Raw genomic sequence first — 26,708 nt, 5'->3', positions numbered from 1 at the left:
AAACAAATTTGGAATAATACCTTTAAAGTGGTTGTTGATTTCACGGTTCTGCTTGTATCTGTTATTCTTTTGTAATGATTCAGTTTGAGAATATTTACTAGACATAAGTTTCGACTGAGAATCTATCAAGTTTGAATTCAGTGTGTTGTCGCTGCGATCAGATGTTGTATTTTGATCGTGATTATTTAATTGTGATGGTGCAGGTTTGTCCAATCCTTGCAAGTCCTTTGTGGTTCGGTCCCAGGGTCTTCTGGTTTTACCAGGAATAGAAAGATCATAATCTTCTGTTTGAACACGTTGATTTTTCAATTGAGGAGATTTTAACAGAGTTGTTTGAGTCTGCTTATTTAAACATTGTGGTTGATAGCGTGTTCGGTTTCTTTGTCTTCCGTCCTAGAAAAAAAATACGATGAGAAACTAAAAAGAGTTTGATTCTCTTAAAGATTTTTTTAATGATATAGAAAATAAGTAAAACAGCCTCTTTTGCTGACAAAGCAGAATAAACCAAAGAATTTCTCAAAATTTGTGCTCACACGGTGCCGAAAGGAGGCAAATTTGTTCTTTCTTTTGATTCTGTGTAAGCAAATGGTATGATAGAAAATACGTGAAATGACGTTCTTTAACAGTATAGCCTGTACCAAACTCTTCTTCGCTGATTGAAAAGATAACGCGAAGTTCGACACACGGCAATCTTTTTCAAAATATAAAAAAAACCGTGGCGGCGGGGTGGTACAGGCTATTAACCGTGAACCCTACGATTTTTTCATGAAGACTCTTTTACTTAAAATCTGATATTGAAATGCTAGGGTGAAGTCATAGGTAGGAACTTGAAACTATGGCAATCAAGCATTTAAAAAGTTCATTAATTAATAAACTTATCCAATCGAAAGTAATTAACATTAATCATGAGCTATGCTAATGAATATGTTTTGAGAAAATATTTTATTGTTTTAAAAAGAGCAGAGAAGAAACGAATGGACGAAGAAACCAAGTGAATTCTAATTTATTACATAAATTATAAACAACTCCAGTTTACAAGGATAACTGAAAATGATGGGCCAAAACAAAGAAATTGAAAATTGCGATGATAATGAATTGTTAGTAAAATCAACTTTATATCAAACCGAAAATGAAGACTTAAATGAAACAATCATTGAAAAACCTTGGGAAATTTTTGAGAGACTAAAATTGAATTATCAAATGCCAACAAGTATGCTTGGTAATGAAAATATGTTGATTGTTGATGACACGAGCTTGGATTGCGAATCTTTTATGGAATATCATGGCCGATTTTTTAATACTGAACCATACAAAGATTTTAAATGCATAGAGATTGTGAGCTGTTCGACGTTGAGTACATTAAGAATCGTCCGTGATATATTGATCCAATCACCTAACATTTCATTGAATATACCAGCAGCTTTTATTGACAAAGATTGTTTGATTATCGATTTTGAATCTAAACTTTTTAGAAATTTAATCCTAGTGATAAAACTGGTTTGCCATAGAGCAAGCCTTAGTAGAATTTGCTCTTCAAACATCCAATTGAACTTACAAGAGTTATGACTGTTGGAAGAATTTATAATAAATATGAAAAGGAAATCGTAAACTTAATCAAACGACCCAACTTAAAGATCAGAGTTTCTCCAAACACTTTATCAAAAGGTCAAAATTATCTATTGGACGCTGATAATCCTGCTTCTATAGGTACATTAGAACTTTTAAAATTAATGGAGCTGAATTTGACTGATCTTGGTATTAAAAACCTCAGTGTAGTTAAATTGAGACGGAGCTGGATGTCACCCATTGTTAAACTTATCAACGACATGAACAACCTCTGTGTCAATTTTCCAGAAAATATGATCAGTGATAGAGTCATAAAGATTGATTTGAGATCACGCGAGATCTCAAAATACATATGTTTTATTTAAATGAGTAAATTGAAGGTTGTTTTACCAGATCCAGTGGATAGTGTAAATGTTTTAATGAGGAAAACTGGTAGCCATTCTTTTGGTTATGAAGAAGTAGTGAATATCTTGGGAATCTCTCATTTACCGGTAACAATTGATTTGGAAGGATGATCTCCTACCCTTAACAATTACACACATGTGGATATGACCAGGACCATAAGGTCACTCAAATAAAATGTATAGGCTTTATAGTTTTTAAAAGGTTTTTTGTAAACTTCCTTATAAAAAGTTAAAAAACATTTCCCCGGCCGTTTCAAAGCAATTCTCGATGATGAGTACTTTAGACTGAATTTTTATATTTTCGACCTAACATGGTCTAACTTCGAATTCGGAGCTCCTATATCAAAAGTTTATAAGTGAAATGGCGGACATCTCTAAAGGCTATTTTTGCTAGAAAGAGTGTCTGAGAGAGAGTGTTGTCCGGGGTCCGCACTTGATCCCCCATCCCCTGTGGTAGGAAGAGATATAGATTTCCGATTTCAGTTAAGCTTTTGAAAACAATAACACTTACAATATTATCAATAACCGATATCTGATCTTCCTCATCCATGCTCACACTTTCTATAGTTGTTTCGGAATCATTTCTTGTTAAATCTCTCTTGATGGCATGCGCAAGAAACGATCGCGAGGGTGAGGCCACGCCATGTTGTGATTTCCCTGGACTCAAGTCTTTACCCGGAGATTGGATGAGCATGTTAGTATCACGTGGTCGATCCTGCTTCAAATCTTTATTGAGGGATTTGACTAGCGTTTGAGTACTGCTCGATAAGGTACTAGATTCTGAAAGGTCGTCAGTTTGGTCGAGATTTCTTGACTTCGTTGGGCCTAGTAAATCAAACAAATTCAAAAAACACAGTTGGCTATCTCTAATCATGGAGGTATAAAGAAAGACAGGAGAAGTATGCTATTGTAACCAAGCTCGCCCTACGATTAAAAAAGTTACGATGTATGCATGCTCATAATCTCATATATCGTGCATTTTTAATGAGCTCTTTTATCCATAGGTTAAATCTTATTGGCTCATTTAAGCTTTAGAAATTAGATGAGACGAGATTCATTGTTTCTGACATCAGTGTAAGAAAATATTTGGACTAAAAAAAGGCCTGTAAACTTGGCAATCCTTCATCAAATGATAAGATTTTTCGATCAATGTTTTCTTTCAGGTGAACTCTATTGCTTGATACTTTCCTCCAAAATTCTCCAGCGACTTTATGTCTACAAATTGAGTCTGAAATCGTGTGTGCTTATAAAGAACTTTTCATTTTCTGGCTTGAGAAAATATCTTTTCAAAACAAAATTGAACGGATAGCGAAATGGAACATAAATTTGTTTCGTGGACGAAGTTTTATCTAATTTTCGTATATTAAAAGGCTAGAATCTTCAATACTGATTATTAGAATGTTCAGAGCAAACTTGAGTTCTACTAAAAAGTCTTATTTCATCGGGCGAGCTTAGAATTTCTTTTGATACATTTTATAAAAGAAATCAAAAGACTTTAACGACCAATTACCGACACATTCAACTCCTGTTTTCTTTATACCTCTATGCTCTAATTCAGGGGGAAGTAAATTTTCATTAGATAGACTTTTTCATAAATTACGTCACGACCATCACTTGCCTCGTATTCAAACAATTACCATGGTGATTATGAGGCATTAAATGATATTTTTATGAATAGAAAGTAGTTGTAATAAAATCTTTATGGGTGTTCTTGCTGACAGCTACTTTGAATACAATCGAACAATGGAGCGTATCGAATACGTCGAATTAGAGAGCCTCAACGGATTAATCTAGAGGCGTATCTCCGCGTTTTTGCCTACGGTTGACACGGTACCCAGCTGGCACACAACGTTGTTTCAACGTTCATCTAACGTTCACAACGTCCATATGACGTCAGATGTCAACGTTTGTGCCAGCTGGGTAGTCTAGCAAGCTAGACGACTAAATTCAGACATAGTAGAAATAAAGCAAAAAGTAATAGAGGGAAAAATTTTTAGTTTATACAAGCTAAATCCCCTAACAATAATCGTATTATCAAATAACGCCTGTACTACTGTATTACACGCATCATAAACGACACCAGTCTATTGACACGGCTAGGTATAATCTAGTAATCGCCCGGTTAAATCGAGGACGGTAAAAAAGTGTTTAAATTCTTTTCAGAGCATTTTGCTTTTCTCCTTTGCAGAACTTTATAGACTAGAGTCCTTATCATAGTTTCTAAAAACTAAAACTTGTCTCTTCCATTATTTACTTTTTCTTATTTTCTGAATTAATAGTACTGAAATGATAGACTACGAACTTTATGACCAGTAAAATAAAAGACACTTACAGCCTTTTATTTTCCCTTTGTCAGCAACATTTGTATATTTTCGACCATTCGGGAAAGCTGGAACAATTTCCGAATTCTCATCGCTCAGCAGACTGCTCATCTCAGAGGATAAATCTTCATAAGTAGAACCTGTCTTAGCTTTTCTTCGATTTTCTAACAAATTATATTGATATTTCAATGTTCTTAGTTCTTTCCGTAAATGTACAATGTCCGATTTTAAATCTTCTTTACTGTCCGAAAATTTGGGATCAATCAATTTCTTTTTCAGTAATTTGATTTTTGATCTTGTATTTCGAATATCGTGTTTAAGTTCTCGAGCCAGTTTTGATTTCTCGTCACTTGTCAAATGTTCAAAATCGACACCAGGTTCCTTTATGTGATCATGTGAATCGGGCGCCAAATGTTTTTCTGGTGTTGATGTGTCTTTAAAATCGAACGATTCCCTCACATCAATACTGTGAGGAATCCGTCTTTTTGTATGAAGATCTCCCTTAGCCTCCAAACCTTGTTTAGCCCTTTTATCCATATTTTCATGGACTTGAAACAAAGAATCTGGTTGGGAATTGAATTTCATGTTCGATTGATTTTGTAATCGAAATAGTTTTTCCAAAGCTTTCAAATAGATTCCGGTTATGCGTTTCCGATCTTTCATTAAAAGACTTTCTTGAAGAAATTTCCGGCATTCTGCAATCAATTTGGTGTAAAATTCGAGCTCCTGACCTGGTTCGTACCTACAGAAAAAATAATTTTAAAGTATATCATTAACCTCTTCTTAGTTGTCTTACCGTTCTTTATTTCAAGGACGGAAAATGCTCAAATAGGCAGACTCAAACAAGTTTGATAAAATCTCCCCAATTGAAAAATTGTGATTACAACCTTTGAGAAATTATTTTGTTAATTCTGCTTTGTCAGCATCAGAAGCACGTCTCCTTTCTATATGAGAAAAATAGAATATCTTTAAAGGGTTTTAGATATGCTTGAACATTTCCCTCTCATGGAAGAGGCCTTTAGATTTGAAAATTTGACCGGTGATAGGAAACGATAAAGCCTCAAAATTTAGGTTCGGTGTTCCGCCTGTTTGGTATCTTACAGAACGTTAAAATAAAGGATTTTATGGCGCAAATAAGGAATTCGGGCCATATTAGTAATAGTAATGATATGACATTGAGGGAAATTAGGGATTAATACCCGAGTTTCATTTTGAAATACTTTGAAATAGCACGAACGAAGTGAGGGCTATTTCAAAGTATTTCAAATGATACGAGAGGTATTAATCCTAATTTCACGAATTTCATATCATTCCTGGTTAATTATATGACTGATTTTATTATTTCTTAAAGAGCTATCCGAAATGGGGATTCCAGAAGTAAAGACAGAAAATTTATGATGCATTGCTATAGAAATATGATGTATTGCTTCAAATCACAAATCATTCCATCCCATATTACTTTCAAATTGTTGCAGATAAATATATGATTAATATAATGTAAAACAACAAAACTAATAATCCATTCACTATCCAAACTTTCAAACAATATTATCGGTATAAAGGTTCTTCACAAAATTGTATTTTCGGCTCCTTTGCAAAGACGCCTGCATTATTATCAGCGAGTCAGGTTCGTTATCAGTGCCATATTCTTTCTTTCTTTCCACATAAAATGGTCACAAATGAAGTGTTCAAATTATATGGTTCATATTCAGATATGTTCTCCCGTTCTCCTCAAGTCCACGAGACTTCTGAAGTGCATTTATCCAAATGTTCGTGTTTTTGTTTTTAGATTTTCACCATAATAAAAGAATAACATCATCATCCAACAGCTCATTGTCATCTTTGTACATTTTTCTTGTACTTTTCCTCCTCGATTTTGATCGAACGGCTATCTTCTCAAATTATTTGCGGAACGACCGTTTTGAGGGCGCGAAGCGCCCGAATAGGGAGTGTAGCATCCTTTGGCAAGATCTGCGTACGCGGGGCGTAAATTTGTATATGTTCGAAAAAGTGTTTCCAAAACTGCTACCTCCGACGATAAATGTCGACTTTGCTCTGTATTGAAGAATGGCACCTGTTTAGCCACCGAAAAGAAGCATTTACCTCGTAAACTTAATTGAAAATCAATTTTAGTAAAACTTTGGCTCTGTTTTTGTCATTTTTTCTTAAAATCATACATATTTAAAAAAAAAGTAAAAGTGTATCTAAAATTATATCGAGTTTGAACCAATCAAGTGCGAGATGTCTGTTTTTGTGTCGTTGCTGCTACTTTCACTTTTGCACACTTGCGAAACATAAACAAAGATGGCGATTTTTGTCAAGGCAGAATCCTGCTGATTTTTTAAGCTACTGGATGCATCCTTTGCTTGTAAAATGACGTTGCTGCTGGTCACACTTAATGGAAATTTTACTCGAGTATCATTCTAGCTTTTTTTACCACTTCCTCTGGGAGAGGTGAGATCTGTCCTACCCTCTACTTGCTGATGTGGTGGCTGCTGTCAACCTGCAGACCTGCTGAATGAAATTTTCGATAAATGGTCACAATGGTCTGATGGTTGTTTACCTTGTGGCATTCAAACTTCATGGTACATTTTTGTGATAATTTGATTGGAGTAACCGTTCCTATTACATCAATTGATCTCAGCGAAAAACTATTTTTATGACTTGATCAAACCAAACTAAACAGCAATCAACTCAGATTTAAAACAACATTTGAATTTCGAAATATTTTAACGTTTTATAGACTTTATAATTTTATTGGAAATGTCATCGTTAAATTTTACATTGAGCGGGCATTGTTGCCAAACAATAATTTTTTGTCACGTTGCCGTTGTTTAATTTGAGTAACGCTTTTACAAAGAACATTGAATATTGGGTGATTGTGGTCAGTAATATTCGTTGAGGCGAGGAGGTACGATGTGAAGAACGGAGACAATATTTTCAGGAGTTTTTAATCATTCTACATAAAATTAGAAGGACTTTGTTGTGGTTTGAGATCAAGCACATTACACGATTACATCATCCAGATTCGATAAAATACAATTCGATACCTTGAAAACAGCTCTGGCCGAAACATGTTGGAAATTTGTAGCATATAATGGTATTTTTTCTCTATCCTCGTCCAATATAAACTATTGATACCGTCAACTGCTCTAACTTGGGACGATTGGTCGAAACATGGGACTGGTTGATATCTGGTCTGTATTTTCACTTACTTTTAAATCTCTTTGACAACAAATTTGTTTTTGTGTATTTTTAATACGCCGTTCATTAAGTCAAATCAAAACAAATGACTTTGGAGGTTCGGTGAAATGGTGGCCGAATTGCCGTCCCATGTTTTGTCAGATAGTCCCAAGTTAGAGCAGTTGACGGTATTTTTTGTGAAAATGGAATCCACTTTTTACTGTTAGTTAGGACATCCTACTATTCCTATACTACTCTATTTTCTTGATCACGATTTCACCTTGAATATTCAAAAACCACAACAGCAAAACAATCAAAAGAAAGACTACATGATGCTTTTTTTAAGACACATCAAATTATTTTTAGTTCAAAAGCCTTGTATAGAATACTCTCAATATGAGCTATGATGCGAATTCTTAGAGTTTTAGTTTTTATTTTTGATATTATTTTTTGTTATTTTACTGTACCCTGTGGAAAGTTGTATTGAGCAGATATTTTTGTAATTTTGATCAGCAAGATTTTTTAAAGCTGTTATAAAAGTATCACAAAATCGAGTACAAATGACTTTTCAAATACCCCCAGGTGCTTTTGGAACACCTTTGTCTTCATACATTTCTAATTTCTCAAACATTCTCACTGGCAATAAATTCAACGTGAATTGTAATGTAAGGTCCTATTACTTTTTCTTTTTTTTGTAATTCTGCATTAATTAATAATGGCGTAGTACATTTTGAGATAGATTTCTTCGCTTTGCGAAAACAGAACGCTCGTTCCGCAACCCCTTTTATGTTGATTGTTTGTTTTTAATGTTGTCAAAAATAATCGAATGTTTTGGAAATTCGAACACTACTCGGCGCGTGAAATTATGTTAGGAGAAAATGGTTTTGATCAAAAATATTACTTCTAAAAATGAAGTGAAGAATCTTAATTTCTCCTGAATGATTCAACAGTTTTGTTGTTTACGTATTTGTAAACTGCGTGATGTTTGTGGCGGGACGGCGGAAAAGAGGGCGTATTATCAGAAATTTTTGGCGGGAGCGGGGTATTACAAAATAATACCCCGCCGTAGGATAAGAGCGCGCAACCTAAATAAAATCAGTCATATAATTATGATCTGTAATTTTGGGAGTGTCAATAAAAATGTGGTTATTTGGTTATATGGTATTTTACTGACGGGTCTAGAATACACATTGCGCTACGGTGCGCAAGGTTGTGGTCCTACCAAAGAATCTCAAAATGGTACTTGATGCTTCTCTGCTTGATGTTCAGCAATTAAAGGAAAGATCAAGGGTAAGTGGAGCAATCCAAGGGGAAAGAAGCGTCCTCCCCTACCTTCAGATAGATAGCTATCGAAAGAGGAGCCTTCGGGACTTAAACTTACTACTACTTTTATGAAGCTTTTGGCCTTTAGGGTTGATAAAACAAAATATACCTCTGTAGTGTTTGACAGATCTGTTGGCAAGGACCCAACTTTGAGTATGCCACATGTTTGAAATCACTTGATTGTCGATTCATTGAACTTGAAACATGAGATTTGATCAAATTTGTCGATTTCTTTTTCGGTAAATCCCCATTTTTTGAATCCAGCGATCTTTTCAAAAATCTTGAGCCATTATCTATAATCATTGACTGAAATCCACTGTCATCAAGAGCATGTCTGCCACCAGCTTCACTCTGGTCTAGAGCATGTCTGCCACAAGGTTCTACACCATTTAACTTGTACGGTATCTGGATGTCTGAATGTTTTTCAATGACTTCTTGCCCATTGTAAACGCTCTTATATTTCAGCTTTAAGCTTGCTAAATACATGCTTTGTCTTCGTTTTCTTCTTCGTTTTTACAATCGACCTTCATGTGTAAGAAGAAGAAAGATTTGAATTAAAAATTCTGTTTCGATATTTTTAAAAATATTAAAAACTGTTCTACTACGAGCCTCCCCCTTCGCACCCGTCTTCATGCCATCACATCAAAACTAGTTAACCACGCAAAAATAGCGAAAAAACAGCCTAAATTACGCATCACGAAAAAAAGTCACGTAGTACACGTTTTTTTATAAGAACATCCAAATTTTTTGAACAAAGTGTATAAAAACATAAGGCTTTGCTGGCCAAAATGTTAAGAGCAAGTTAATAACATTTTAAGGCTTTGTGGACTCAAAAACACCCTATTTCTTAGGAAAATGGACAAAAATATTCACAAAATGGTCAAAACAAGAACATATTTAGGCTTAAATCTCAAAAAGTTAAGAACATACGAATGCTCTGGACGTTCTTATAAAAAAAACCATGTATGCCAGATAATCATTAAAACAACTTATACGAGTCAGTAAGGTACTTTAGCAATTAAACCTGAAAACCTGAGGTGTGACTATTACTTAGAGAGTGTTTTAACGCATTATAACAGTATAGCGCCTACACACCCCCTTCTCATAGACCCTCTGGGACCCCTTCCCACTGGAAAAATTGGCCAAAATATCGTCCCTGGTGGAAAGTTATCCTCCAATTTTTGTCCCCACTAAAAATAATCAAATAAACCAATCCTCACTGCAAAATAGTAATATGCTATTTTTCCGTTCCCACTGAATTTTCTGACTCAGAAACAATGGAATTCAAACCCTCAGTCATAAAGAAACAAGGAAATATTAATCTCGCATCGAGTTTTGGTTGGATATTTTTACCCTACTGGCTGAAAATATCCCACCGGGTCTGTGAGAAGTGAGTGTACTTACGCTTTTTTTAAATAAGAACAAACTATACAAGAACATAAGGCTTCGATGGCCAAAATATCAAGAACAAGTTAAAAATATTTTAAGGCTTTGTAGGCTCAAAAACACCCTATTTCAAATGGTCAAAATAAGAATATGTTAATAACATTTTTAGGCTTAAAAGTCGAAACATCCAAAAATCCAAAAGCCTTTGGTGTTCTTAACTTTTTTAGTTTTAAACCTAAAAATGTTCTTAACATGTTCTTATTTTCACCATTTTGTGAATATCTTTTACCATTTTCCTAAGGTATTTTTGAGTCATGGAAGCCTTATGTTCTTGTAAAGTTTGTTCTTATAAAAAAACGTGCAGTTTAAAAACGTGTATACGTGTATACTAAGACTGCTTTACCTTTAAACCCCAATCAAAGTAGTTATACATACAACTTCAAAGTCACAATCATCAACAGAAATAATGGTCGGTAAAGATTTACATATCAAGAAAAATATGGACACTGTATACTAATTGATGAAAAACTATGAAAACATTACAATGTAAAAAATAGTATCGTTTATTTTCTCACTTCGTTTAATTTTTTTGCTGTTACTAATGTTTCTTTCACATTTGTAAAGTTTGTAAGGAGGGTTGTATAACAAGTCATTTTGTATCTTGCTTAAAAATTACATCAAAAATAATATGGTTTTACACTTTCTTGAAGAATTTCTAAAAAATTCTATAACTGTATTATGCTTTTTTGATTACCCAACTTCTTTAAGAAATTCAATTTTGAAAATCTATCAGGAATAGCCTTGATACTTCCGATTGAAAATTCTTAAGAAATTAGGGAGACTGAGAAAAACGATAAAAGGCATTACACATTTTTTTATAAGAACAAACTATATAAGAACACAAGGCTTTGGTAGCAAAAAAATCAAGAACAAGTTGAGAACATTTTTAGGCTTAAAAATCAAAAGGTTAAGAACATCCGGAGGCTTCAAAAATTCTGGATATTCTTATGAAAGAAGACATTTAATTAGCATATAATTCCCAAATATTTATCATAATCGAAAAAGTGAAGAAAGTGAAGCCCAATTCTGCGGGGGGAATCACATTGGGCTATCCAAGAAATATGTCCAGGGTCTTGAAAATAAAAAAGTGCAGTGGGGGTCAGTTTTTTCGAGTGTAAAAATCCAGGTAGGTCAGTATAATGAGAAAAACAAATCCAGGTGGGTCAAAAAAGAATTTCCTCAATATATGGGGTACAAACTTCCTCTTGCATCAGTCATGAATTTATCCTACCTTATCGGCCAAAACTGTAGTCGGCCCTTAGTGACTAAATTTTGGCTTGGTGACTAAAATTTGGGCCGACTAAAAATTTAGAAATGGCCAAAACTTAATTATTAGTCGGCCCTTAGTGACTAAATTTTGACGAGGTGACTAAAATTAGGGCCGACTAAAAATTTAGAAATGGCCAAAACTTAATTATTAGTCGGCCCTTAGTGACTAAATTTTGACGAGGTGACTAAAATTAGGGCCGACTAATAATTAATGCCGACTAAGTTTTGGCCGATAAGGCATATGAAACATCCCTCAAAAGCACACTACGGATTGATGGCAATTTGGTAGTGGAAGGGTCAGTTTTAAATTAAATTAAAGGATAAATAATGTAACCCTGAAATATCTGTTGACATTACATCACTTTTACGACAGCTGATCGATCGCAAATAAGCTAGCACACAACGTTGTTTCAACATTCATCTAACGTTATATGGACGTTATGAACATTCGTTAATAAAGGTTGAAACAACGTTGTGTGCCAGCTGGGAACGACGTTACATGCAGTTTGTGAAGTAAATTAAAAGGTGCATATATCCTATTTTTAAACCAGATAAACTAAACATTAAAAACCTTATAAAAACCAACTATTAAGATCATTTCTAAAGACTTTCAAAACCACAAATTTTAAGACACCAGATTTCTTCGTTTTTTACAAATCTCGAAATTTATTTTATTTTTTGAGAAAAAAATATTTTGATGGATTTATCAGACCAATACAAAACATGGAAAGACATGGTCACCATGGTGATGGAGAGCAAGGCTTATTTCCCCCTTTTTTAGACTCTACCATTCACATTAAACACTCCTCCATTGAGTTCGATCCTCTAAGCGCTCCATGTTGTCTTAGTCGGATAAATGTCAAGATCTTAAACAAACCAGGAGGTAAAAATGACGTTAGTTCGCACTTTTCGGGATGTTATATTGACGGAATAAACCCCCGTCTTTTGTTTTGTTTATGTTGTGAGTGAAAAAATCATAAAACGGAATAATATTAAAAAAAATGAAAGAGAAAAATCGATGAAAATAGAAAATGAAATTTTCCATAGTTTGAGCTCTTCTTTTTTTTCGTCTTATTTTTCTTATATATTTTTTAAAATTAATTCATATTTTGATTAGTAATATCATCATATTTTAAATAATTCATATACTTTGAAACTTAAGGCTCGAAAATGTTTGTTTCAGGGCCTGATAAAGCACCTTGTTAGCCAGCATTTAGCCAGTACCCGAATTATTCCTTAAACACCCTTCCTGAGGAACATTTCTCGATAAACACCTCTGTGAATGAATTTCCCGTTTAGTTAGCAGAAGCGTGATGGCTTGGCAAACACTGGGGAGACAAAATAGGAAAATTGGGATGTTGGCGCTCTCCCCTTTACTAGGAAAAATTGTGCAAAAATGACACGAAATTTTTTCAACAATTCTCCATTTTTCAGGGCTAAAAACTGCCATTTATGAGGTGAAAAGGTAAAAGGGGCGCCGAAATCAGTGTTATGAAGATCCTTTTCGTGCACCTTTTTTTTCAGCGCCCCCTCAAAAAAAACCACCTGCTACCACGCTACTGTTAGTAAGGGTGTTTATTTAAAATTTGCGAAAATTGGATTACAAATAGGATCACCAACAAAGATATTTATGGAAGATATTTAAGTTATAAATGCTACAGCGCCCGATGCTAATTCGTAGAAATATAGGAGTCTGAAGTAATCTTTTCCTTAACAAGAGAAGGTCTACCCCAAAGAGGCACATGTTACTATTTTGATATTTTCATAAAACTTTATGAAAACATGAAACCTAAGAACAAATTAAGAACAATCCTAGTCCCAGGAATTGCAAAGAAAACCTGACTTTTTAAACCAAAAGTATATATAATGGAAGAAATAAGAGCTTTAGAAGAGTATTTTTAGAAACATTAACTTTAATAATGAAAATAAGGGATAAATTACACAAGTAAGGCGAGGCCAATTTAATTTGTTGTTTTACATGCCAAGCTACCCAAAAAAAGGGTCGGTCGGTCGGCGAAAAAATAAAAATAAAAGCAGAATTTCCTAAGAATTTCACCTATAAAATCTCCTAAAAAGGCAGCAAAACTACTATACATCTTGACAAAAATGCGAACTAAAAAATAAAAAGACACAACAAGCTCGTATTCATGAATAAAATGAAAAATTGAACATAAGATTCTTGGAAAAACTACCAAAATTTTGAAATTTCGGCAGCAATGAGAAAATACAAATGTACTCCCAAAATGAATTTATTCTTATTTCGATTTTTGGAAATTCAGGGTCAGTCGGGCCCGTAAAACAACTAATCAAAATAGTCTATCCTAATGGAAGAAATAAGATCTTTAAGATCGTTTTCGAAACATGAATACCTGAAATCACAATATAAGAAAAATATGAGAACGGTCGAAATACTATCCTTACAAAGTAGGAATTCGCTTTTTCAGGTCGGAATGTATAGTGCTGTAAAGACGCCGCTGGTTCGGTGCACGAGAGACACAGATACCTGATGCATACACGTTTTTTAAATAAAAACAAACTATATAAGAACATAAGGCTTCGATGGCAAAAATGGGCAAAAATGTTAAGAACAAGTTAAGATCATTTTAAAGCTTTGGGACTCTAAAACACCTAATTTCTTAGGAAAATGGACAAAAATTGTCAAGAAATGATGAAAATAAGAACATGTCAAGAACATTTTTAGGCTTAAAACTAAAAAAAGTTAAGAACATCCAAAGGCTTCAAAAATTTTGGATTTTGTTATAAAAAAAAGTGTAATGATGATACTCAAACTTCATGGGATTGGGAAGGCAAGGGATGAGTGCTCAACGTAAGAGAACTGAGTCAGTGCCCCATATACTGCAAAAAAATTTGCTATACTACCCTACCCTATAGATAACGAAAATATTAAGAGGAAAAAATAATGTGCGGATAAATTCTAAATTAATAATCTTTCACAAAAAATTAAGCTCAATTGGTTTTAAAGGTTTTGTTTTTAAATAAGAGTGATACTTACTCATCAATTTTAATTCACAAGCTTTTACAGCTTGGATTGACACATGTGGAGCAAGATTGTTCAGAAAGAGGAAAGAAAAATATTTTTTTCTTATATCAGCATAACATAACAATGAGACACTGTTCTGATATGTAATATGTGTCTAATATGAAACGGGAACACTTATGTAAAAATAAACCCTTCAAGGCCCCGGGTTTTCCCGGCCTGGAGTGAATGCTAAATGATTTGTTGAAACACCAAGATGTCGTCGACAGATGACAGTACGTACGTATAATAGGCTTTTGTACAAGTCTTGCCGACAATGGCCAGAATAGCAATTTAGATCAGTAGGAAGGGACCTGAGACTAAAAAAATAAGAATGATAAGATATAAATATTTTTTTATAAGAACTAATGAAATTTGACTGAGGTTCAATTGCTCTTATTCCTGAGTGATTTCAAAACTGAAACGTTTTTAAAATATTATTTTTTGCTTTATACATTTTCTTGCTTGAGAGAAATATTTTCTAAGACATTTCTAATAATTTGGGATTAATTCTTAATTAATTCTTAAAAAGTTTAATTTTTCTTTCAATTTCGATTAAAATTTAGCATTGTGTATTTAAAAAAGGGCGTTAAGATAAGATAAACATCTGATAAAGTGAGTGGAAATAAAGTAGTAAATTTTAGAAAATAAATAAACAAATGAAAAATATTTCAACCATCCGGTCCACCAACAAAGAATGGTCTAAAACTATTCTTAAATAACATTAATGGAGAAAAATCGAGAAAAATAATGAAAAATTGTTTTAGTGCTGGAAATTAGAAATAAAATTTATTGTTTTTTTTTTCAGTTCTTCACACCCTTATTTGTCTTCTTAGGCAAGCTGGCATAAAATATTCCAATAGTATGGCATCTGACATTCAAAAATGTTGTATGGATGTAGTATGGATGTAATATGGAGGTTATATGTACGACTTTTTGCTAGCGAGATTTGACCATAAGGCAAAATTTACGAGACATAAATCAGAAATGGGTTCTTGGGATTGGGTAGTAGAGAGAAGAAGAGAAACGAGGGCGTTTGAAATTTTTAGAAAAATTGGATTAAACGCTCCAGTTTGACTACTTTAATCGGATTAATTTTTACAGGATTTAATGTAGCGAGCCAAAAAAACCGTTAAATTCTCTGTATATATTTTTGCGAATCAACATTATGAAAAAATTTGCGTGCATTTAATTGTGCGAATCAGCTTAAGATTTATTGATATTGGACCTGTAAACGCCAACAAAGGAATATCTATAGTGTATTTTACACTGAAAATCTGATTTGAAAATTTCTGATGGACTCAAATTTGCGAGGCAGAGATCTCACACGACTTCACCAGTTCAATTTTCGCGAAAATGACAAAAATTCACAAAAACGCGAAATAAGATCATAATATTGGATATTTTGTCCGGGGGGAATTTGCTTTGTTTTAGGGGCAAACTTGTTCTTAATAGAGATGATTTTGATTGTGACTTTGGGTGATTTGATCTGTATGTACTCCAATTCATTTTAAGAAACATGGCTGCAAAAATGTTGATTTGCTTAATGGTATTGACAACCTTATGTCACAACTCCTTGGCTATCATATGTAATATTGCACAGACTCCAGCTGTGTTTGTGGATTGCGCAAGTATTTAAAGATTCTTTGGATTAAAAGTTTTCTCAAATTTACCTTATTCACGATTTTAATGACGTAATGTTTTAAACCCAAAAAAGACTCAATGTTCGCCACTACTTTTTATTTTTTTAAATTCATACCGTATTCACCTAGAACAATCCAAAATTTCCCTTAACAACCAAACGATATTTCTGAGCACTGGTTGGTTCATTTAGATCAATTACATAATAATTCTAAGTTTTAACCAATCAAATCGATTTGATTGTTAAGGATACTTTTGAATGGTTATGGGTAAGTACGGTAATTGGTGGCAACCAACACCCGATCTTTTTTGGGTGCTTCAGTATAAAACATTATATTATGAAAAACATAAAAAAAAACTTTTAAAAAAATGTAAATTTTAAAGTCTTTGGTGATAATTATGTTCTTAGGAAAGATTGAGCATCCCATTCTTTGACCATGTTCAGATGTTACGGTTCCGTATCATTCCGAAACGAAACGGGTCCGAAATAAGACCATGTTCAAACGTTACGGTCTCGTATCACTCCGGTATGGTTTATGTTACGGGTCGAGAGTGTTCATATTAGTTCCGTTTTGGAGCAAGAAAACGGAGCAGTTTCGTTCCGATGAAAAAAGTGGAGCGAAACCGTTTCTATCCGTTACGTCTTCATTTTTTGACGTTCACACTTAGACCATGTTCGCACGTGACGGTTCCGTTTCGTTCCGAAACGAAATGAAGCCATTCATTGGTTACATTCAAGTGTTATGTCACTTCTAACCAATATAGTGGCTTTCTATTCGTTTCAGAGCGAAAAGGAACCGTCACGTGCGAACATGGTCTTATTTCGGACCCGTTTCGTTTCGGAATGATACGGAACCGTAATATCTGAACAAATTTCAATTCAAATTCAAATTTCAAATTTCAAAACTTATTTATTCGCCTGCATATCATTAAAAATTTACATATTTAAGTTTGTATAAATTAGAGGAGGGGATGCAGGCCAGGAGTCCATCCAATAGACGTTTCCGTCTAATCATATGGAATGGCTACCTGGACGCAGATTTTTTTTGTGTGGGGTTGATATAACTATTAGAGTAACAATATTTCAATATTCCAAATAACAAAGTAAAAAAAAAACTCAACGTAACTATCGACAAAAAAAAATATAGTTATATAAGTAATCTTTTGTTTTGATAAATCAAATTAGAGTATTTTTATATCTATATGGACTTTCATTTTTCTGGTATGCAAGAGGTCAATTAAAACATGAACAAGGTCAAAGAACGGGATGCTCAATCTTTCCTAAGAACATAATTATCACCAAAGACTTTAAAATTTACATTTTTTTAGAGTTTTTTGTTTTCCGACGAATATTCCTCTAGTAACATTAGGTTAATTTGAAATGAAGATGAAAAAATAACAAAGACCTGAGCAATCAATGCTTTTTTAGTTTCTGTCAGGATCTGTGGCGAAATATTGCACCAAAACGAAGGATAATCCGAAAAATTTAACCATCATAATCTTAATTAGAAAAATGACGATAAATGTTGTTGTTAAAAACTTCAATAATATAAATTTCCAATAATAAATTCAAAAATATTGCACCCAAGCATTCAATTTCAATCGGTAATAAAAATTGAAAGTTTCATAAAAAATGTTGGCATTCGTTGGCGAAAACTTCTCGCTAGACAAGAATAATTGCCGGCTAAGCAATTTTTTATCGTCTTGCCGACGAATTTTATACTGAGAAGGTACCTAAGAACAACTTAAGAATCTCGTGACCTTAGACTCAGACGTAGCCTAGAAAATCTATATGTCAAATTCAAATCTTTTAAGCTATTCATTCAATCAAAAAAGTAGCCTATTAAAAATTAAGAACAAAGCTTATTGGTTCAAAGTGCAACACTTTCCTACTCAAAATTTTTTCTAGATAAGGGGTTTGGAGATTTCCATGACAACGTCTGTAGGATCTTCATTATGGAGAAGACAGGAGACAAGAGTAATGTCACTTCAGGATGTTTCGCAAAACGACATCCTTTATCAAAATGTGACACTGAAGTCAATGTTCCTGGTGGACAAACTACAAAGGTTTGTTTATCTGGCACCCAGATGTAGAAATTCTCATCCAACTGGCGAATTTTCAACATCTGAAAGGTTTAGATTACGGAATTTCGCAAGAACGCGTCAAGGATTTTGCAGCAGGAGGCCTGGACCTAAGCCCTCGTTTTCGGGGAATGGCGGGTCCAACCGAAATATTTTCAGGTTTACGCGCAAGGGTAGTTAGCCCCAACTGGGGCTGACAATCATTCCTATCCGATAGGAGATATTAATTTTGAATTTTAAACAAAAAAAATTAAAGACAAACGCCCGGGCTATTTTGGGTGTTTCTGTACAAAACTTTACGTCATGAATATCATGAATTTTCTTTATTTCTTAGACATGCTGTTGTACGGCTGACCAATGTAACGATGACGTATTTATTACCGAATGTCGTGATGGGACAGCGCCCGCCGCCTTCCCGCCCTTCACATGTCATCAAAGCGTGCAACAAACAGGAGCACCTTCAGCTGGCCCGGCCGTCAGTGGCCCTATTCCCTGCAATTGTAAGTTCATTGAACAAGTAAAAGCCCGTTTATAAGTGGTTTAGAGTGGTCTAGAGAGATGGGAGGAGAAATTTTATTTACACATTTAAAAGTCATTAGCGCAGTGCTATAATTTGTCAATTTTTCAAAGGATTTTTTTGGTTTGAGAGACTTGATTTATCTGTCTGGACAAAGACTCAAACCGTTAACGAACATAAGATGAAGTGGTTTAGAATAATCTTCCTCTAAAAGGCTCGCAAACATGTACGTAAACTTCGAAAATTATCAAAGCGTGCAACAAGTAAAAGCCCGTTCAGCTGGCCCGACCGTCAGTGGCCCTATACCCTGTAATTGTAAGCGGTTTAGAGTAATCTTCCTATAAAAGATTCGTAAACATATACGCAAACTTCAATATTCATTTCCTTGGAGTGGTTCATTTAGCTAGCTTAGATACCGGTTAAATGGTTCTCTCTTGATGTCAAAATGGTTTTTAAATTTTGTTTTGATATTCTGAAAGCTAATTAATTTTTTTTTCGACATTTAAATCAGATTTCAGTCTATAGGCTGTAAAGCGCGCCAAGACAATTAAAAACAGTTTTTTTCGGAACTTACGTCAACTTACAGTGAAAATTTCAAAATTATATCATTTTTGGTTCCTAAGACATTGAAGTTTTTGAAAAATCTAACCTTTTTCTCTATATATCGTCTATAATAATTTAGGGTCACTTTTTAAAAGTGCTGACTTCATCAAATATAGAAGGACTAACAAAAAAACTTTTCTTGGAAAATGAAGTTTGATAAAAGTTAGGAAAGCATGTAAAGTTTCAAGGCAGTAGCTCTACTTCAAGGGAAGGGTGGTTTGTCCCCCCCTTCCGTGCTAAATAGGGTTAAGCTTGAAATTTTAAAATGAAACACAGAGGAATAAATAAAGCGTTGTTTCTCTCATTGTTTCTCAGTATCGAAAGAACCAATGCTGGACAAATGTCATTACACCAAGACGGAGGGCAATCGATCGGCAATTATCAGAGGGTGTGTGCCCAAAAACAGAGCCGACCAATGTGATAAGAAGATGGTTAAAGGTAAGTGGGTTCTCAGCTGGCACACAACGTTGTTTCAACGTTTATCTAACGTTCACAACGTCCATATAACGTTATATAACGTTAGATTAACGTTGAAACAGCGTTGTGTGCCAGCTGGGTTAAAACTTCATGGCAGGGTGGACTGGGTTCGATTATACTGGGGATTGGCATCGAATGGCTGAAGGATTGTTAGGCTGTTTGCATATCGTCCAATGAATACGATTAAATTCTCGCTTCTTATACTTCTATACTACCGAGTTTATATATGTGTGTTTTTCAGCGACGGAGACGAGTAATTTGTCCACATCCTGACTGACAAAATCAGTACTTTTACCGTCCTCAATTTTGCGGGTCTGAACTGCGGATTATTCCAAATTACTTCAGTCACTCTACCGTCCTTGAAAGTGAAAATATATAAACTCGCTACTGCTACCTGCTATTCAGACTGTTGCGTTGTAGAATACAGGCCTAGCAAACGCAAATTAACGTTTCGGTGTTATTTAGGAATATATCTCAAATGCTATCTTTATCTAGCTCCTCTGGAAATTGTAGAGACAGTAAACAAGAACTTATTCATCAAACTACATAAAAATTAAAAAGCTTTACTAGCGTACAGTTGACGCTCTCTAATTCGATCTTCAAGGGGAATTAGATTTTCATCGAATAAGGGAGCTTATCGAATAAGGGAGCGTCGTTTGTGAGAGTTTCTTGTTGATGGGGACTTTAAATTCCATCGTATAGGGGAGCCAATCGAATAGTAGAACGTCGAATTAGAGAGCGTCAACTGTATTTTGAGACCAATTTGCTGCGATCGAACAGTCTATGGTAAAATGTTTTGTTTTTTTAATTTAATTAAATATATTAAAGGTGACGAAAAGATGATCTCGTGTTGTTGCAATTCAACCAATTGCAATGATGACGCTTTCGTTGAAAAATGTTTGGCCAGTGCCGCTGCTCCACCATTAACGACAGCTGCAGGCGCATCTGGTTCACAACAAACTACAGCCATGCCATCAGCCAATGGAACAACAACCACACCATCAGCCAATCAAACGGCACCAGGAGAATCTTCTTCCGCTTCTAGCAATGAGATCAACATTGCAATCATTTCTCTTGCAGTGATCGTTTACAAATTAACGGCATAGATGTCCGAATAAATACTGGCAGTATATTTTGATTTATTGAAAATACAGTTGACGCTCTCTAAATTGATCTTCAAGGGGAATTGGATTTTCATCGGATAAGGAGATTATGAGAGTTTCTTGTTGACGGCGACTTTAAATTTCATCAAATAAGGGAGCCTATCGAATAGTAGAACGTCGAATAAGAGAGCGATATTAGAGAGCGTCAACTGTAATGGATTTAAAAGGAAACTGCCCAAATGTGTAAGGTTGACCGAAACAATGACATGGTTTAATCCTAATAAATTATTACAGTTATCGTTTACGATTTAATACACCTTTTCGACCATAGCCACCAATTGCCGCGCGGGCATATTTTTGTCCACTTTATCCAACTAAAACCGTTCCAGCCCTTTTTTCGCACCAATAGACAATAGAAAAATGCGTCAAAAAAGGATTGGGACGGTTTTAGTGGATAAAGCGGACAAAAAAATACCCGTGCGAATACGGTCGAAAAGGTGTATTATGACATGGATTTTGCACTGAAACAATTGTCAAATAGGGATATTGAATTATTTATTTTCTTGCTAATTAGAATTTTACAAATAACAAATAAGATCGACAGTAATTGGAGCATTATGATAGAAATTATACACTAACATTTTAAGAATGAATTCGAATAAAATGATGTTTAAATATTCTACTAAGTTTTCTAGATTTTTCCACTTCACTAGCCTGAAAACCGTCATGATTCCCAAAGTAGGTGTGTTGGAAACTAAAAACAGTCTCAAACCTTTTCTACCATACCTAACCTACGCCCCATACTACCTTGAACAAAAACCGGTGTGAAAAACCCTTTCCAACATATGACAAATGCTATTTCTTGTCTAAGGCGTTTCGGTTTCAGTCGTAAATATTCTTAACAGTTCATACTTCTTACACATAAATAAACGATAATGCACGCTTTCCTTAATGGACTTTTCCGGAAATAGTCTGTACCCACTATGTTGAGGAGGTGTGACGCCCAGGGTGGTCTGGAAAATAAAAAATCCAGGGGCGTCTGTTTTTTCGATTGTGAAAATCTACTGTGGTCAGTAAAATGAGGTTAAAAATCCAGGGTGGTCATCAAAACGCGAGGTTGAAAATCAAGGGTGGTCCAATAAAAGAAAGAAACAAGCAACATGCTGAATGGACCTACCTAATGATTAACATCAGATGAAAATAAGAAAAAAGTGACAATAATTGTACAAAAATTCAGAATGGAAAAATAAAGCTTGTGTGTTGAACAATGTAAAATGGTAAAAAGGAATTTCCCCAAATACGAAAATCACTTAAACCATTCAGGCCCAAAAATCTTTTAAGCTGGCCCAAATTTGCCCAAAAAATTTTTCCTTAAAAATCTGGCTCCGACACATTTTTGGTATTGCCATTTTGCATCATTGTGCAAAAAATCAGAAAAAAATAATGAGTCAACTTTGAGAAAAGCTATATCTTCTTATTTGGTTAAAGGGAATTTCCCCAAAATACGAAAATCCGTTTTTTAAGGCGAATAAGAATTTTCCGGGAAAAACCACTTCAGCCATTCTTTAGAGAATCTTGCCCTCCATCTTTGTACAAAAAATCAGAAAAAAGTAATGACAGGATTTTGCACAAAGTCCAAAAAACCCTATTTTTAGGCAGTTTTTGGCCCAAATTTGCCCAAATATATTTTTTTTCAAAAATCAGGCTCCGTCACACTTTAGGCATTGCCATTTTGCATCATTGTGCAAAAAATCAAAAAAAAATAATGAGTCAACTTTGAGAAAAGCTATATTTTCTTATTTGGTTAAAGGGAATTTCCCCAAAATACGAAAATCCCGTTTTTTAAGGCTAATAAGAATTTTCCGGGAAAAACCACTTCAGCCATTCTTTAGAGAATCTTGCCCTCCATCTTTGTACAAAAAATCAGAAAAAAGTAATGACAGGATTTTGCACAATATCCAAAAAACCCTATTTTTAGGCAGTTTTTGGCCCAAATTTGCCCAAATATATTTTTTTTCGAAAATCGGGCTCCGACACATTTTAGGCATTGCCATTTTGCATCATTGTGCAAAAAATCAGAAAAAAATAATGAGTCAACATTAAGAAAAGCTATATTTTCTTATTTGGTTAAAGGGAATTTCCCCAAAATACGAAAATCCCGTTTTTTAAGGCTAATAAGAATTTTCCGGGAAAAACCACTTCAGCCATTCTTTAGAGAATCTTGCCCTCCATCTTTGTACAAAAAATCAGAAAAAAGTAATGACAGGATTTTGCACAATATCCAAAAAACCCTATTTTTAGGCAGTTTTTGGCCCAAATTTGCCCAAATATATTTTTTTTCGAAAATCGGGCTCCGACACATTTTAGGCATTGCCATTTTGCATCATTGTGCAAAAAATCAGAAAAAAATAATGAGTCAACATTAAGAAAAGCTATATTTTCTTATTTGGTTAAGGGAATTTCCCCAAAAATACGAAAACCCGTTTTTTAAGGCGAATAAGAATTTTCCGGGAAAAACAACTTCAGCCATTCTTTAGAGAATCATCCCCTCCATCTTTGTACAAAAAATCTGAAAAAAGTAATGACAGGATTTTGCACAAAGTCCAAAAAACCCTATTTTTAGGTAGTTTTTGGCCCAAATTTGGCCAAATAAATTTTTTCTTGAAAATCGGGCTCCGTCACGTTCTGGGCATTGCCATTTTGCATCATTGTGCAAAAAATCAGAAAAAACTAATGAGCGAATCCTGAGAAAAGCTGGTAACAGACGAGCGGACGAACGGACGAACGGACGAACGAACGAACGAACGGACATGAGTTAATTTATAGAACCTCCACCGGGGCACCCGGAGGTAGGTCCAAAAAATCCAAGGGGGTCCCGAAAAATTGTAAAAAATCGAGGGGGTCTCCTTTACCAAAAAGGACCTCCTTAACTTAATGGGTAAAACTTTTTTTCCTGGAAATGTTCAATAACATAGCCGAAACCCAGTATAAAAATTACTGAAAAATTTTAAACATTTTATACACTCCAATTAAGTTACATCAAAACTTAACCTTTATCTCAATCATTATCTGTTTTTAAAAATATTCAAATCATTCCTTTAAAGACAAATTAACACTTCATAAACAATGGGTATACAAATTTCTACACTATCCACATCATCGTAACAGACATCAACCGTTTTATCTTGAGGAGAGCATCCTGATGAGCCTCGCGATAAATCCCATTTGCTTATTTTCATCGCCTTAAGAGGCAAAGCACACAAGTTAAACTTGGATAACCAGCAACTCCAGAATGCAGTTGTGGATACTTTAACATGCTGATTTGACCTGCAAACATTGGTAGCTTCTTGTGAGCAATCATCTTCGATATCCGGAGATGGTATTTGTTCAGTAAACACTCCATTAAAGAAGATCGAAACAATGATCATAGCTTGAACGAATTTAGAGCGAAACATTTTTTTTTTGAAATGTGGTTTCTCTTGAACCGTATTGATGATTCTCAAAAGATTAGAGAATAAATAAGAATCTTCCAAGTAACACACTTTTGGTTACTAATTGCTTAATTATTAACATGTGAATATTCTAGATCAGAAAACGACATTATAGTGTGAAAATTTTGTAATTGGAAGATGACATATTTCACATGGGGATTATCAGCGTTGGGCAATTTGCACGCTTCTTTTTTATAAGAATACACTTTATAAGAATGTCCAAAAAATTAAGAATAATGCTAAGAATACTCCATATGGAATTTTGCTACTGAAGCTAAGAATGCCACTTTTGAGCATTTTCAATTATAAATTGTCAATTACCCCCAAGTAAGGCTCATTCCTTTCACAAAAATGCCATTTTATGCTTGAGGTGTATGTTAATGTTAAATCTAGCCTGAATTATGATCCTAACCTAAGAATGCTGTAAGAATATTTTAGGATGGTTTCCCCCCCAAAAAAAATATCCATGATGCAATGGATTACACCATTCTTATAAAAAAAGCTTGTATCTTGTGACCCGATAAAGAAACAAGCCGGAACGCTGATTGGACTTACCTGATGAATAAAGTTAGAGCAAGTAGGGAAGAGTAACATAGTCGAGTGCTGGAACGCCAAGGGGATGATCAGTAATCATTCGAGTTACAAAAATTCAATTCATAGAGAGGCAGAATAGCCTAAGAATCTCCTGGGAAGGGAAAATCGTTATAGTTTATGCAGATAATCGAGTCGAGGAGGTTCGAGTTATGGAAAGTCGACTGTAGTTTAATAAGCGATAATGGAAAAGATCGTGAAAAAGAACGGACAAGCGAACGGTTTCCAAGTGATCTTCGGCTGTTCTGGCGATTTTTAGAAAGTTCCGGCAACCAAAAACAGTTTTATTGAAAATTAAACCATGTTTAATCGTGGGCACTGTTATAAATGATGTTTTTGTTTGAAAAAACAAAGATATGTAACAAAAAAATCCAATGAAAATCTGTTTTACTACATATTTCCGTCATTTTCGGCCGGAAAAGAAATTTCCTCGAAAGTCAGACTAGGTCATATTTTAGGGATTGCTAATTTACATCTTTGTGCAAAAATTCAGAAAAAACTATCGATGAAATCTGGAGAAAATACAAAAGCACCGGTTTTTCCGGCCTATTTCCGGAATTTTTGGCCGGGAAAGTATGTTTATGTTTAAATCAGACTAGGTCATATTCTAGGCATCACTATTTTGCATCTTTAAGCCAAAAATCAGAAAAAACAAATGAGCCAATCTTAAGAAAAGCTTGTAATAGACGGGGCGGACGGACGGATGGACGAACGAACAACGAAAGAACGAACGGACAACGGTTAATTTATAGGACCTCCAGGAAGGCCCAACAATCTGCTCTCGGATTATAATCAAGGCTCTTGTAATACAACACTACCGAATGTCAATCTTAATACAGTGGAGTCTCCATAGTTCGAACACGCATGGGGAACACAAATTTGTTCGAGTTAAGGAAATTTCGAGTTATGGAGAAAGGTTTATTAGATATTAACAAGTGGTTAACTATTTTTAGCTGAAGGGACCATAAAATTTGTTCGAGTTAAGGAAATTTCGAGTTATGGAGAAAGGTTTATAAGACATTAACAAGTGGTTAACTATTTTTAACTGAAGGGACCATAAAACTTGTTCGAGTTAAGGAAATTTCGAGTTATGGAGAAAGGTTTATAAGACATTAACAAGTGGTTAACTATTTTTAACTGAAGGGACCATAAAACTTTTTCGAGTTAAGGAAACATGCAAGTTAAAGAGACTCCATTTTTTCCGTGTGATTTAAACGCAATAAAACAAAACTCCACTATGGTGTTCAGTTTGACACAGGATAATGATTGATTGAATACGTCTTTCCCGAGATGGTTTCGACTTTTTTGTTTCAATGTTTGAGTGTTTCATTTTGGTAAAATAAAAATCTGTAAAAATATAGAAAAACGAATAAAAAAATGAGACATTTGACCATGAATAAACATCAGATTTTCATGATTGATACGATCATATTAGCAACATTCCGGGAAAGGTGTTTTTGTAATGTAGTGCCGAATACAGCCGACGAGTTGTGTTAGGAAGGGAAGAGACATAGGTATACCTTATCGACAATTTTTACGACGGCCCTTATTTGTGTTTTTGGCCTATGGCATTATAAGAGCCGGCTTTATTAGGATCGGCGTAAAAAGGACCGATGAGGTAACCAAGAAAATGTAATGTTTTTGTTTCGTAGAA

At 34.5% G+C, this 26,708-nt stretch overlaps 2 protein-coding genes across 2 annotated transcripts in view; one reads left to right on the top strand and one right to left on the bottom strand.

The window, feature by feature from the left end:
- Positions 1 to 26,708, bottom strand: part of LOC136815908 (serine-rich adhesin for platelets-like) — a 43,816-nt gene that overhangs the window by 6,510 nt on the left and 10,598 nt on the right. Inside the window, exons 2-5 of the mRNA XM_067072361.1 lie at positions 8,907 to 9,321; positions 4,303 to 5,033; positions 2,482 to 2,795; positions 21 to 393 (exon numbers count right to left, since the gene is read on the bottom strand). Coding sequence (XP_066928462.1) covers positions 21 to 393; positions 2,482 to 2,795; positions 4,303 to 5,033; positions 8,907 to 9,283 — 1,795 coding nt within the window. The 5' untranslated portion in view covers positions 9,284 to 9,321. The remainder of the gene's footprint in view (positions 1 to 20; positions 394 to 2,481; positions 2,796 to 4,302; positions 5,034 to 8,906; positions 9,322 to 26,708) is intronic.
- Positions 15,873 to 21,658, top strand: LOC136815895 (uncharacterized). Its single transcript, XM_067072344.1, has 5 exons — positions 15,873 to 16,180; positions 18,100 to 18,257; positions 18,607 to 18,772; positions 19,708 to 19,830; positions 20,698 to 21,658. Exons 1-5 carry the CDS (start codon positions 16,069 to 16,071, stop codon positions 20,973 to 20,975), a joined length of 837 nt encoding a protein of 278 aa, XP_066928445.1. The 5' UTR covers positions 15,873 to 16,068; the 3' UTR covers positions 20,976 to 21,658.

The sequence above is a fragment of the Clytia hemisphaerica genome, unplaced genomic scaffold (genome assembly GCF_902728285.1).
Source record: "Clytia hemisphaerica strain Z4C2 unplaced genomic scaffold, Clytia hemisphaerica genome assembly, whole genome shotgun sequence".
Lineage (NCBI taxonomy): Eukaryota > Metazoa > Cnidaria > Hydrozoa > Leptothecata > Clytiidae > Clytia > Clytia hemisphaerica.
The sequence above is the reverse complement of the archived record's forward strand: the minus strand, read 5'-3'. Positions and strand labels throughout refer to the sequence as shown.

Bases quoted from the DNA above. Each gene is read 5' to 3' on its own strand.
- LOC136815895 (XM_067072344.1), top strand. From the start codon at position 16,069: ATGGCTGCAAAAATGTTGATTTGCTTAATGGTATTGACAACCTTATGT. The intron at 18,258-18,606 runs GTTTGTTTATCT...TTTATTTCTTAG, and splicing joins CTGGTGGACAAACTACAAAG to ACATGCTGTTGTACGGCTGA. The intron at 19,831-20,697 runs GTAAGTGGGTTC...AATATATTAAAG, and splicing joins TGATAAGAAGATGGTTAAAG to GTGACGAAAAGATGATCTCG.